Source organism: Gopherus evgoodei, chromosome 2, assembly GCF_007399415.2.
Source record: "Gopherus evgoodei ecotype Sinaloan lineage chromosome 2, rGopEvg1_v1.p, whole genome shotgun sequence".
NCBI classification, from domain to species: Eukaryota; Metazoa; Chordata; order Testudines; family Testudinidae; genus Gopherus; species Gopherus evgoodei.
In genome coordinates, this window is record NC_044323.1 from 105412830 (window position 1) to 105426571 (window position 13742).

At 39.1% G+C, this 13742-nt stretch overlaps 1 protein-coding gene across 1 annotated transcript in view; it reads left to right on the forward strand.

The window, feature by feature from the left end:
* The first annotated feature begins 237 nt into the window (after positions 1–237).
* IKZF1 (IKAROS family zinc finger 1) overlaps positions 238–13742 on the forward strand; it is a 100012-nt gene continuing 86507 nt past the window's right edge. The window contains 1 exon segment of the mRNA XM_030551466.1: positions 238–523. Coding sequence (XP_030407326.1) covers positions 373–523 — 151 coding nt within the window. The 5' untranslated portion in view covers positions 238–372.

A 13742-nucleotide genomic window follows, 5' to 3' on the forward strand; every position in this document is an offset into this window, starting at 1 on the left:
ATGGTCATTGGGTACCCATCCCCGTGGTATCTGGGCACTTTCATAAGGCTTCAGTTCAAGATCCAGAGGCTAACCACCGCCTGGAGAGAAAGTCGGTGTTGTGCATCCCAGAGGAGGGGGTTGGCTCATCCTGCAGCGCCTGAAGGGTTAACAGGTGGGTCAAGGAGAAGCCCTGTCCCGCTGGACAGCGACCTGGCGCAGCAGTGCAGAAGAGGCTCGGTGAGAAAAGAGGGTGTTGCCCTCCTCTGACAGCCTCCGCGAGTCTCCTGCGCTCATCGGGGCTGCTGGGCTCGCCTTAAAATGAACCGCTTTGCAGGGCGCGGGGGAGCGTAGCGGGAGCGAGATGCCCGCTGGAGCTGGCCGGCTGCAGTCATGTTGCATTGGAATGAGGAAGTGGAGTGGAGAGGGGAGGGACTGAGAGCGGAGCTGCCTCCTGCCGCGGCTCTGCTGCGAGGAGGAGCCGCAGCACATGGAGCTGGAGAGGACTGGGAGAACTGTCTGCAGCCAGCCCCGGCCAGAGCAGGTACCGTACTGGCGAGCCGCAGCGCTCCAGGGGGGCAGCTGCTGAGTGTGGCAGGGCATGTCTCGTCTGGCATCGTCTTGCTGCTCGCCCTGTGCCGCCCTCTGCCTTTGCCTGGGCTGCGAGTAGCCTGGGCTGACACCTGTCTGAGCGCTTTGCTGTGCTGCAAACTTTTTGGGGGGGAGGGGGTTGGGGGAGGAGAGGACAAAGTTTGCTGAGAAGACGGGGCAAGGGGTGAGTGTGGATGGTGCGAATGGTGGGGAGGTAACTTTTCTGCTTAGGGAAGGAGGAGATCCCGGCTAATGTTTGTTAGGGGCCAGCGATGATGTCCTATCCTGGTGGTCTTGCGTTCTGGGATCATAGGATGGTCACAAGCAGTGGACAAGGGGGAAATTTGCCATTTACAGCTGCCCATATAAGGATGGGCTGTTTCTTTCATAGTGCTTTAGCAATACATATTTGTTTGTTTGCACTATTGTTTTGTATTTGCTCTGCTAAAAGCGGATCAGCTTTTTGGCCATGGATCCTAACCTCCTCCTCTTCAAAAACAGGTAGCTTTAGATGAGATCCCGAGGAGTCAGTGGGATTCCTCTATGTGTATAGTGTAAACTCCAGAGAAATACACAAGAAAACTTCGAATTAATACAGAGAAGGCTTGCTTGTTTTGTTTTATTTTAAAGAAATAGGGAACAGTGTGAGTTGAGTAATTTCAGGAAGTTGTGAAAGAAAACAGGGAGATTACGGAGGCTAAACAAGCTACTTATCTTTCTTATTTTTTAAATGAATGTTACCAATGTTCCTTCTCATCCTGACTAGGTATGATAGTAGGAAATAAATTTATTGAAATATAGGTTGCACAAAAGAGCCAAGATACTTTTAAATTATTCCCTAAAGTTTTTAGGAACAGGCAAAACCAGTGAGATATATTGAAAAATTTATTCATTATTTAAAAAAAAACAACATTAGGAGGGTGAGGAAAGTAAGGGGGCAGTAAAAACATAATCCCCTCTCAGGAGCATGCTTCAGTGTCTGTGAATCACCTCCAGCACCTAAGTTCATTCAAAGCCCAAGTTCAAGTAGGTTGTCCCTGTAAATTACAGAAAGAAGTCAGTGGGGGTTCCACAACCCGTCAGGGACTTGTGAGATGTGCAGAATACATTTATTTGGAGATCTGGCTATAAGGAAGGAACTATCTTCATTGTGGTATAGGCTCTCTCAGTTGAAGATTTGTTCTTTCTCACCACACAGCACAACTTGTGATTTCCATAACTGACTGTTTTGCCCTGTCATCTCTTTCAAAAAAATGGTATAGAAACAACTTCACATTTCAGATGTCATTTACAAGGAAGCTTCTAATTTTGTTTTTGTTTTTTTAATTTAAGAAATGTCTTACTTTTGGACAATGTTCTGCAAAGTACAGCAAGGCTGTCCTGCATTGTACAAAGCATCCTCTTAGGCTTTTCAGAGTTAAGATCCATGATAGTATTGTGATTATTTTCTGTTTACAGATAACTCTTAAAACTACTGTCCTAATACAGTTTATAATCTCAAACCCTTACTATGAAACTGGTGTTTTGTAGAATGTAATAGTTTTTAAGATGGCATGGACTACTGATCAAGCATAGCAAATAATTTGAGGGGAAAATAATGTAATTTTTTTGAAATGTATAAATGAATGTGCTAGGTATTTACACACATTAATGGCACTGGAATTTTCAGAAGGGGAAGGGTAAAGATGGAGAACAGAAACAAGACTGAAGACTCTCCAATTCTGTTTTGTCCATAGGACAGTTTTTAGCATGTCAATAGTTGGATATCACATAGGTTGTGTCCAGATGCATCCACTGTTTTACAATCCTAGGAAAAAACACCAAAATGCGTACAAGAGAGATTTTATGTGTTTCACATGTTCATGGCTACTTTCCGCTTTGAAAGTTTTGTAACTATTAGTTCATTTTAAAAGTAAAAGACAAACTAAGGGCCAGGTTCTGCAAACTCCCACATACACACGCATTAACATCAATGGACTGCTCATGTGGATTGTAACTCATGCAGGATTACACCCTAAATAAATTGGACACAATAAACTATCATTAAAATATAAAGATGAAAAGTTAAACTATTATATTTCACCCCCACTCCCCTGCCTCAAACCTGTCCAAATAATCTAAAAGGTTTGGCTTGCATCAGTTAAAACAAGGAAATTACATGAGTTAGGTTGCCACTCTCAACTTGCCCTCAACTTCCCTCTTCATGCCCTAGTATTTCAGGGATCTACTAATGTGAGTTCATGAAGCACTTCTGCTGCAGTGTCTAGACAAAATGTGAATTAAGTATGGAGTGGCAGTCTCAAATTGAAATTTTATTGCCTCTGTTGATTTTACAAGCCACTTGTATTCCCACTTTTTTTAAATAATTTTCATTTTGTTTTTTTTTATCCAGAAAAATTAAGAAAAAATGGGAAAAAATCCATTACTACAGTATTGTAGATGAGCTTATTTTAGGCCTGGGATTCCTGCTCATGGGGCTGACATGGATTACACCACAATGTGCAACACTTCTTGAAAAGTAGTTAGTTCTTTCATGTTGGAGCTGCTTTTCGAATATAAATTGTCCATTTACATGATTGGTTTTGTTTTTAAATCCTGAGTGTACGTCAAAAAGAGAAATATATTCCTTTAAAACCCATGTCTATGTTCATAAAATTGGAAAGGAAAAAACCTCATAACAACACTTTATCCTGCACTGAGCACTTGAACTTTTAGTCTGCAACAAACTTGAATGCCCAAGTGCTAAATCCCTATCCTCTCAAAGAGCTGCTCATGGACGCAAGAAATTGGATAAAAACCCTGTGCACCCAGAGTCTCTGCTGACATATTCTCCTTTTAGAAACCACAATTCTCATTAGCAGAACTGGGTGGGGGAAGACTTGGCTAGCTTGTGGAGATCTCTACTTCACTTTGTATGCGATCCTTCCTTGTTCCAGTGATATCTGGTGCCAGGTTTAAAAGTCTTGTAATAAATATAAACTTTTGGGCATCTTGGAATTGTGTTAGCTTTTGATTGGCAACATTTAGTTAAATATTTCTTTTCTACTGAGTGTTGTAAATGAAAATGTAAATATAAATATAAAATTATAATTAAAATTAAAATTCAAAATCTAAGAACCCACTTTTTGAGTGAAATCCTGACTCTGTTGAAGTCAGTGGGAGTTTGGCATTGTCTTTAATGAAGCCAGAATTTCACCTTTCATGCATTAATATCTGGAGTCAGGACCTATCTTAAATATTTTTCTTCCAGTGGAGCTGCTTTGGAGACACAGGCATAGTGTGAAATTTTGGAAATAGTGCACATTTACTCCAGAATTAACTGTTGTTACCTGTGAAACACTGATGTTGAAGGGCACAGCACATGAATTATATGGTTTAAATGCTTGCCTGTTTCCACTCTGCTCATAACTGCAGAAACTTAAATGTTTTTCTTTGGTGCATTATTTATCCCGTGTAATGTTTTGCTGAGTGGCCATGTATCCTGAAGAACACTAAGTAAGTTAGGGTGACCAGATGTTCCGATTTTATAGGGACATTCCCAATATTTGGGGCTTTGTCTTATATAGGCGCCTATTACCCCCCATCCCCTGTCCCGATTTTTCACACTCGCTTTCTGGTCTCCCTAAAGTAAGTTGCAGCATTTTGTACTATGTGCAGAAATTGCAATGGAGCAAAAGACCTGTCATACATCTGATACAGCCTAGGTGGCATGTCAAAAAGCTTTGCTAACTTTGGACACAGATTGGTGGAATGCTTCGTTGTGTAAGTGTGCATGTGATATGCAGCGTGCAGCATGGTAACAAAATGCAACAATCCCCATTCCAATATTAGTAAAGCAGTTTTTTATTCTGTTGTGGGCTTCAAAGACTAAAACTTGGTTCACCCGTTACTTCCATCTAATAGCTGCACTAATGTCAAGTTTGAGAGGAGAACCAACCTCTGGTGTTTTAAAATAGTGGTAGAAGAGTGTATCCATATTGCTCATCAAATAAATTGTATAACTCAAAAATGATGCCACAAACCTTTCCAGATATATTTGTATTTGAACTGAGAGGTACTTCTTATACCAACTGTTTGCACATTCCAGAGGTAAGGAAAATGCTTTGGACAGCACAAAGCACCAAGTAAATTATATGTCCTATGTTGGCAGTTTGTGCTTGGAAACTCTTTAAAAAAAATCCACTAGGTGTTAAAGTCACTGATCCAGCCCAATCCTGTATCTCTTTGGTAGGCAAAACTTCCACTGAAGACTTCAGCGGGAGTTTCATATTTATAAGAACTACTGCATGGGCTCAAGGGTTAATTTTATTGTCAGGTTTTCTTATTGTTCACCAATGTACTTGAATGCATTTTGAAGTCACAATTTTTCCTGCTACACAGTGTAGGAGCATTAAACCAAATTGAAAATAAATAGTAATGTGTTGGCAGATTTTAATATTGGCAACTTTAGAAGATAAGTTAGCAGCAAGTGCTGCTAATATTTTAAGGTGTTCCCACAAAATTTCCGTTCTTAGTCTGTGACAAAACCCTGTGTTCCAGAGAAGCATGTGATCATACAGAGGAAGGGTTGTGAATCTAATAATTTTCCATTTTAGACGGGGAGGAGGCAACACCACTTGACAGCTAAAGTAATATTAAATGCATTTGCTGGAATTGTTTAGAAAAATATGGGGCATATGTTGTGTCACTTGAAATGTGGAGAATGAATATACTTTAAAAATAAAAAAAAGGGCTGCCTGGGTGTTTGATCCTCTGGGAAACGTATTGAAAATCCCTGCCACTTGGTGAAGTGGCCCAAAGGCAAAAACACTTGCTTTTCTCAAGTGTTTTTTATGAGCCCCAAAGAATCATTTGCCTGTGACAGGGAAGATTTAGCAGTATCCAGAAAGGTGTGTGAACCCTGTCAAAGGCAAGAAATTTACCCCCAAATCACCCTTCAGTTTGGTGGTGTATTTAAACAAGGGGGTGCGCCAAGCCCCCTCCAGCATGATATGAATAACTATACCGTCATATCTCCGTAGTGGCTATGTATTGGAAGTGATTACGGAGGGCAAGTAGCCATTACCAAGGTCAGCTTTGACTTGCTGTCCTCAATCCTACATGTGTGTGTCATTATGATTTAAAGTCAGTAGAGTTTTACATGTAGATTGGGTCCTAAATTTGAACAGAACTGAGAACTTTTGCAGAGAGAGGAATAGATTTTGGTGCAACTTAAAAAAAAATAACACCCCTTCCAACAGCACAGCACCCATAAACCACACCTTTTCCCCCTAAGCCATGCCCTCTTTTGTGCTCTGAGTGTTTCAACATGAAGAGGCTGTGGAATCAGGGCCGGCTCCAGGCACCAGCTGAGCAAGCAGGTGCTTGGGGTGGCCAAGGGGAAGGGGCGGCATGTCGGGCTCTTCGGTGGCAATTTGGCGGCGAGGGAAGGACTTGCCGCTGAATTGCCACCCAAGAAGAAAGTGGTGCAGTGGAGCTGCTGCTGATCGTGATCGCGACTTTTTTTTTTTTTTTTTTTTTTTTTTTTTTTGGCTGCTTGGGGTGGCAAAAACCCTGAAGCCGGCCCTGTGTGGAATGGGTAACGTTTGATACTACTTTGAGCTGAGTAGACCCCAAATCAGCAGATTGATGTATATTCTTAACTTTACTCAGAGAGTCATCACATTGGGAAGTTGTGTGTGTTAGTGCAGGATTGGCAGCGTACCTTGTCAGTGTGCTTCAATACAACAGAATGCATTTATATTGTATTATTCCAAGAGGTATCACAGGATGATTTAAATAAAATAAAATCTACAATATGAATGATTTTAAAAGCAATGGGAAGCATCCGTTCCTTTAGCTTAATAAGATATATTTTTAATAATTTTAAAACATTTCTATTCCCCTGTTTATGTTTCATTAGCCTTCTCAGTAAAAGAGACACTGACTGACTGATAGATTGTAACCATGAAACTGACTACATACAGTAGACCAGACCCACAGTTAAAACAATGAAGTGATCGCAATGTAAAACTGGAATAATCAATAGTGGATTGAGCCCAAATATTGCAAAACACAAAGTAACCAAAAGAAAGAAATAGAGGGGAAAAAATCTGTTAATTTATTTCAGGTATAGTAATTTTAGGAGTTATTTTTAACTGTATCTAGGAAAAAAATACACCCACATATAAGATACTGTTCCAAGCTAATAATGCTCGTTTATAATCTTAAACTGTGAAGAGAAACTAGGAAGTAATTCCACAATCATGAGTATAGGTACTAAAACCCCTTGTCATTTGGAACAAACCACATTGACTGCTGATTCTTACTTCAATATATGTCCTGGGGTATTTGGCAATAAAAGCTCCATCAAATATAAAAATGTCCTTTCTCTCAACTGTTTTGCTAGATTTGCTATGAGAGGCAGTGTGCAATAATGTCCCAGAGCAGAATCTGGCTCTTGGATAGTGTGCTTTGTTCTTAGGTAGAGTCAGTGCCTTAATTTCCACTCCTGACTCTTTTAGTCGGTTTGTTTATTTGATGGAGGTGTGAGTCTCTTCTGTATGATGGTGATTTTATTTGGCTTAATGAAGAAAGGAGTCAGAGTTCAATGAATTACTAAAGCATGGCCTCAATTAGGAAAATTGTCTCTTTATTTTTCTCATTGTGCAAAATGAGAAAAAGACTCGGGTTGCAATCTAAAAATTTGGAAGATCCTTTTTAATGTTTGCTTTGGCTCAGATATGGACATCTGAAAATTGCAAGAACTTGTATATGAAGTGAATAAAAAGGGAGCTATGTTCCTTCCCTTCATAATATACTGCAATGGAGATATAATTGAAATCTGATAGAAAGCTTATAAGATTATATGTGGAATGTATATACTTTTTCAAAAACGCAATTTGCAGTGCTCTCACAACAAATTCCAAAATAACTGAGAATTGTATAGGATGTTTCCACTTTTTTCAGACCCTCACAATTGTTCATTAACATGGACATTAATTTTACAAGTGCCATATATATAAATATTTTGAATCCGTGCTTTTAGCAGAGTTATTATTATTATGTTTTACTCTCATGTCTTGAATTACAGTGCTTCCCTCATTTTATAGACAGGGACTCTGAATTGAATGTTGACTGTACCGTTTCTAATTGTTTTGTCAATTCTCATAGTTAACCAGAATTTACACCTGCCAGGAATAGAAAAATGACTGTATTAAATAAATGCCTCTCTAGACTTTTTGGAAAATGTTGAATGCAGACTGGGTAGAAGAGAAATTATGACGGCGAGGGGGAAGGATTGATCTTTGTTTTAAATTTCTTTTTATAAAGTCTCTTAATAGCAGTGAAGGTATTTTTAACTGTTATTGGAAATAGCAAAATCCATAGTGTGATGATCAATTTTCTGTCTTTAGAAGGAACTCTTTATTTTTCTTCTTAGTTACTATTTATATTGAGTAGTGTGATGGGGAGGAAATTAAAATAGAATTAAAATGGTTCCGAAGTAGTGTCATTCGTAGAGATTGTGAAGTCTACTTTATTAAATACCAGTGATAAAGTTAATTATCAGCTGCTTGTTGAGATATTGAACACTTTTAATTAAAACCAGTTTATAGGTTTTAGCAATTTTCTACAAGTATTTCCACCACATCCTTCTCAGTTGATTCAGAATATGCTGCATTTTACCCAAACTTAATAACCTTCCTTCTTTTGCCTTCTTCCTTGTCTACCCAATTTGGCAGTAAAGGGTCCTTTAAAACAAAATGACCTCATTTACAGTAGATGCATTAAAAAAAATAAAAAGATAAATACTTTTACAGGGTTTTTCCTCTTCGTTAGTTCATCATCTCTCCGTGGTCTTTGGTCCAAACCTCAGCTTTCGCAGATTTGAGGGAATTATCTCAGTAACATGCTGCAGTTTGAAGCCGTTTGATGCAGTTAAAGATACAGCTATGCTTCAGTTATGCAGATGCATGCAACAGTTGACTTTTTTCAATAATTGTGGACCTGTACATGCCACTCCTCGCTTAGTCATGCCATTAATATGCATACGCTTTCAAATACTTTGAACGGTATATTCTTTGATGGTACCAGGTTTGCTGGGAAGCTATCTGGGTTGGCTTTATCGAGTTTGACCTCTCTCTCTCTGTATTGTTGAAGCTACGACTCACGTGAGATGCATTGCTTTGGCTATGTTTTTTTTATGTTTTATCTTGTCTGATCAAGAGCCACTGAGACTTATATTTCAAAGACCACAAAAAAGGAGACTCACCATAAGAACATCAGCAATCATTTAAAGCCAGTTCCTGCAACTCTAACTCAAATGAGTTCTGTTTACTGCTTGCATAAATGTGGGTTGCAAAATCAGCTCTTACCCTGTTTGATTTTGTTGGGGGGGTGTTATGTTTTTTCAGAATAGACCTATTAGCCCATAATTATAGCAATGGAAGAGTCCCTGTTTCAGCCATCATGTGTGCTGTATGGATTTTGGGTGGGATTTTCAAAAGTGCCTAAGGCAGTTAGGAGCCCAAGACTAATTGTAAATGAGACTTGTTCTTCTGACTACCTTAAACTCTTTAAAACCTCTTACCCTTTAATTGTGCCCATAATTTGAGAGAGCAGTGTCACTGGCTATGTGGTTGTTTAGTTGTGCATCTCTGAGACCTTTCCACTTAGGTACTGGGGCTTAAAAATCCCACAAAATGGGTAGGAAACAAGTAGTGAGGAGTGTAATGTAGTTACCTGGGCCCTTATTCATACTTTACAAAATCAAATAAGAAGTAGTATATAAACAGAGGGCCAGATTCTGATCTCAGGTGTGCTGATGTAAATCCAAAGCAACTGCACTGAGGTCAATAGTATTACTCCAAATTTTCATCAGTGTATTTGAGATTAGGATCTAGCCTACAGTGTGTTAATATAAACCTTGATCCTGAAAACATGTACTTAACATGGGCACGTATGTTGTCCTGTTGAAGTCATTACCCAAGTGCTTAAACCAAAGAATATGGAAACGTAGCAGGATTGGGACAGTATGTTGGAGTCAATTAGGCAGTAGGCCTTATCCTGCAGTCTCTTCACACTCCAAAATCCCATTGGTTTCAGTTGAAATTTTGGTTGCACATGATGCAGGACTGAGCCCTCATGCTTGTACATCATTTTGAATGTATAAAGCATGTTATAAATGCGGTACTTTAATGTATATGATTTACCTTTACATTTTCATTGAAAAATATGAGATGAAATAATACACCAACACTCCATTTGCAGAAAACAAAATTGGTGTATTTTGAAGGGCAACATTCTGAATTAGGAAAATTAACCTTATAGAGATGTTTTCCCCTAACAGCATCCTAAAGGATCCCATTAACTTATGGGCCCAAATTCGTCACTGATGTAACCCTACTGCAATGAATTGTAATTGATGTAAATACTTAATTTGGCCTATTTTGACTGTTAGGTGGGGAAAAAAATAGTTCAGAGTCTACAATGCACATATTGGGCCAAATTCTCCTTTCACTAACAGCAGTGCAACTCTGCTGAATTTGGATGGTGTTGCATGGGAGTAACTGAGGGCAGACCTTGTCCCTCTCGACTTCTCTTCAGACTATGAAAGGTTATGTTTTCCATGTGAACACATTCACAATTGTGCATGTATTATAAATTAAACATGATGTGGCTGACATACATGTGTATATTTCCCATGAACACCGCATAGGCAGAATTATAGAGAGGAGTTGACAAGAGGAAAAGAAATTATGTGCATGTCTGCATACACAGGATTTGATTAGATGGCAACCTGTACAATCCCTGTGTATGTGTGTGTGTATATAAATTAATTGTTTTCTTATTTAAAGCATCACTTTGTGTATATCAGGACCAATCTAGAACTTCCATTTTAGTGTGTTTCTTTAGGATTAATAATGTCATGACCCAAAGATTTACGTTTTGTTTTCAAAAGCATTATAATTAATTTTTGCAATCAAGTCTAGATTATTAAGAGGAAAATATATTGGTTTGAATTCAATTTCTAAGGAGATTTGAAGAAACTATATAATATTTTAAAGGGCTTTGTAGCTATTTTTTGTAACGGCCCAAGCACTTAAATCCATATTTAGGCACCTAAATAAAAGAGGCCAGAATTTCCAGAGGTGCTGAGCACCTGCACCTCCCACTGAAGTTAATGGATCCTTATCTGGATGCCTAAATGTGAACTTAGGTGTCTGACTTTAGGCACTGACGTTTAAAAATGTTGGCTTACATTCACTGTTGGCATAAGCAGGGGCAACTGTGTAGAAGGCAGTGAAACTTCGCACACTCATGCCTATAGTGAATTTGGCCCAATGAGTTTAAAATTATTATGAAAATTTGCAAGGGGTTGGTTGTTAATTTTTTTCCTTTTACTAAATAATAGTACTTTTCCCCCAATGTCACATGTCATATAAACTTCTGCAGAAATCCTTTTGTGTCACCTGTGATAACATTCAAAATCCAGTCTTAAATCGTAACTTTAGTGGGGAGAAATCCCAGTGTCCTTACTCCAGGCTATATCCTGCTCCCCTTGAAGTCTATAGCAAAGCTCCCATTGATTTTAATAGAAGCAAGATCAGGTCATCAGTTCTTACCCAGGCATATACCCATGTAAAAGTCACTTGAACAAGTAGTGCTCTCATTACACAAAAATTTGGTCCAATGGGAGATTATGCCTAGGTAAAGATTTAAAAACCATTTAACCAGTTCAGGTTTACAAAAAACGTATTGTCCCAGCATTTGGATATGGGTCCAGTCATGTGTTCCTGGCAAACCTAAAGCTTTAGTTGGAATTGGTTGGGATTTCACTGGTACTTACAATCTGAATACATTAGCATTGCACTATTATTTCCCCCTTCAAATTAGGCATCACCTGCTTTAATTTAATGAATTTAAATATATTGAATGATCAATGCTGTGAGTGCTGAACGCACATAAGACTAGCTCTGAGTTCTAAAAGACCATTTAAAAGAAGACATTCCCTCATCTTTCCCAACCAAACTAAGATATTGCCCATCCACTCATCCCAAAACCCTAATCAATCTCTTGTCTCTCCCAAAAAGCCTGGGGAAAGAGGTGAGCCTGAGAGAATGTACTGAAGGTCAGCAAATCTAGGCTTTCACAGACCCAGGAGAGGTGTTTTGCAGTGTGGAGGATCTCTCCTCAAGAGCACCCAGCCGCCAGTCTTCTCCTATCTAAACCAGGAGACCTCCCCATTTAGAAATTGGGAAGCCTTTGCAAATTTAACTCCACATCAGACTCCAGCTGAAAGGCAAAAAGAGCATGCTTTGGGAGAATAGGGATGATTCAGTACTTGGTATGCTGCAGAAACGTTGGGGTTGTATGGTTTGTCATGTTAAAGATGGGTAATTATGGGAATAATAAAATAGAAACTTTCTTATTTAAATATCCTTTTTTGTGGAAGAGACTGTCTTTAGTGGATTTATTGAGGAAGAAGAAACCCCCCATATTTTGCTTTGTCTTCTCTGAAGCCCTGGAAATAAAGCTTGAAGCATTTTCTAATTATTCTACACTGTTTAATTAATTAATAGGATTCCCTTCTGTTGTATATTTTCTTGAGTTTTTGTTTGGCTGGAGTTCACCATGCCACAGTGAAACTGTATGTTTATCAAACAGCTGGATGATCATCTAAGGCACCAAGAAATGCATAGGAATGTCTTTTTCTTCATTTGTGTTCAGTGACCCTTGCAGGAGAACTAAGGGAGTGTGTGTCTGGATACTGGGCTTTTGTACAGTCCCAGCTACCAGTACGTACCACATTTCCGGAAACTGAACAGGTTACAATTAGAAGATGACGCTGGATTTCCCCTCCCTCAAGATAAGTAGTCAGTGGGAAGTACAGCCTATCTTTATTAAAAAATGGACAAACTGAAATCTCTTCTGTCCCATAGAAGTTGATGTAAATTGTTGGGTGGGAGGAGTTTATTGTGTTTTGCAAAGCTACAGTCTATTTTAGGTAATGATTTTTTACAAATTGTTTTGGCTGGGACTAAAATTTGAGACTGAAATAAAGCAAAACAAAATGTTCTGGTATGTTTAGTAGCATTAAGGCAGTTATACAGTGGGTGGAATGCCTGGTGGAGGGGACAGACTGAAGGCATGGAAGCAAAATGCAGAGGGTAAAAGTCTGCTCTTAAATCCACACAGCAGATGTGCACACTGATACTGGGCTCTTCCTTGTGCACAAAGCTTCCATTGACGTGAAAGGGAGACTTGCATGTGTCTGAAGAGTGGACTGTTAGATCTGAGGTGCACTGTGTGGGTTCTGAGACAAATGTTGCCTAGGAAGTCCATAAAATTCATTGGAGAATTAAATAGGACTACTGCTGTTACAAGCTTTTCCACTGCCATTTATTTGGTATCACGTTACCATCCCAAACATTACTGATGGCTTCTTTCTTTCTTTCTTTCTTTCTTTCTTTCTTTCTTTCTTTCTTTCTTTCTTTCTTTCTTTCTTTCTTTCAAAAAAGAGATGTTTGAGGATTTGAGAAGAATGGATATTGTACACGTTCACCAAATGTCAGTATAGTTTTATAACTCTGTGTACAGTAACTCAACCACTATCCTCCTCTGTTTCTAACCCTTTCATGGAAATAGGTTTCCATTGCCACCTTTCTGATTCCAGAAAACTAGATTGGTGGTGGTGGTGCCTTGAATGTAATAATGTCAAAAGAGCCAGATTCTCAGCTAGTGTAAACTGTCATAGTTCCATTGAAGTCAAAGAAGCTATGACAGTTTACATTAGATGGGGACATGGCCCAAAGGCTTGTAGTAGACAGAGTTTACAGGTTAAATAACTTTTTTCTCCTAAGGTTACCTGAGTTGCCAGCACCATGCTGAAAGTTCAGTATCAGCTTGTGCTGGGAATACCTGCTCTAGTAAGCCATTTATTATCCAAGGCGCTACCAGATGTCCACCATAGGCACTTGAGACTTCAGACTTGTACTCTTGTGCTCCAAGTGAAAACTTTAATTTTATTTCTACTCACTAATCCTCAGCGTGCTTCTCCCCAGAGTTTGTGGTCACTCACAACTTATGCTCAGAACATTATGTGTTGCAACAGAAGGGCAGTAGTTTCCCAGTATTTGTTACCAATCTGTGGAGCCAGCCATCTGTCAGCAAAACAGGAAGGCCTGGGTTCC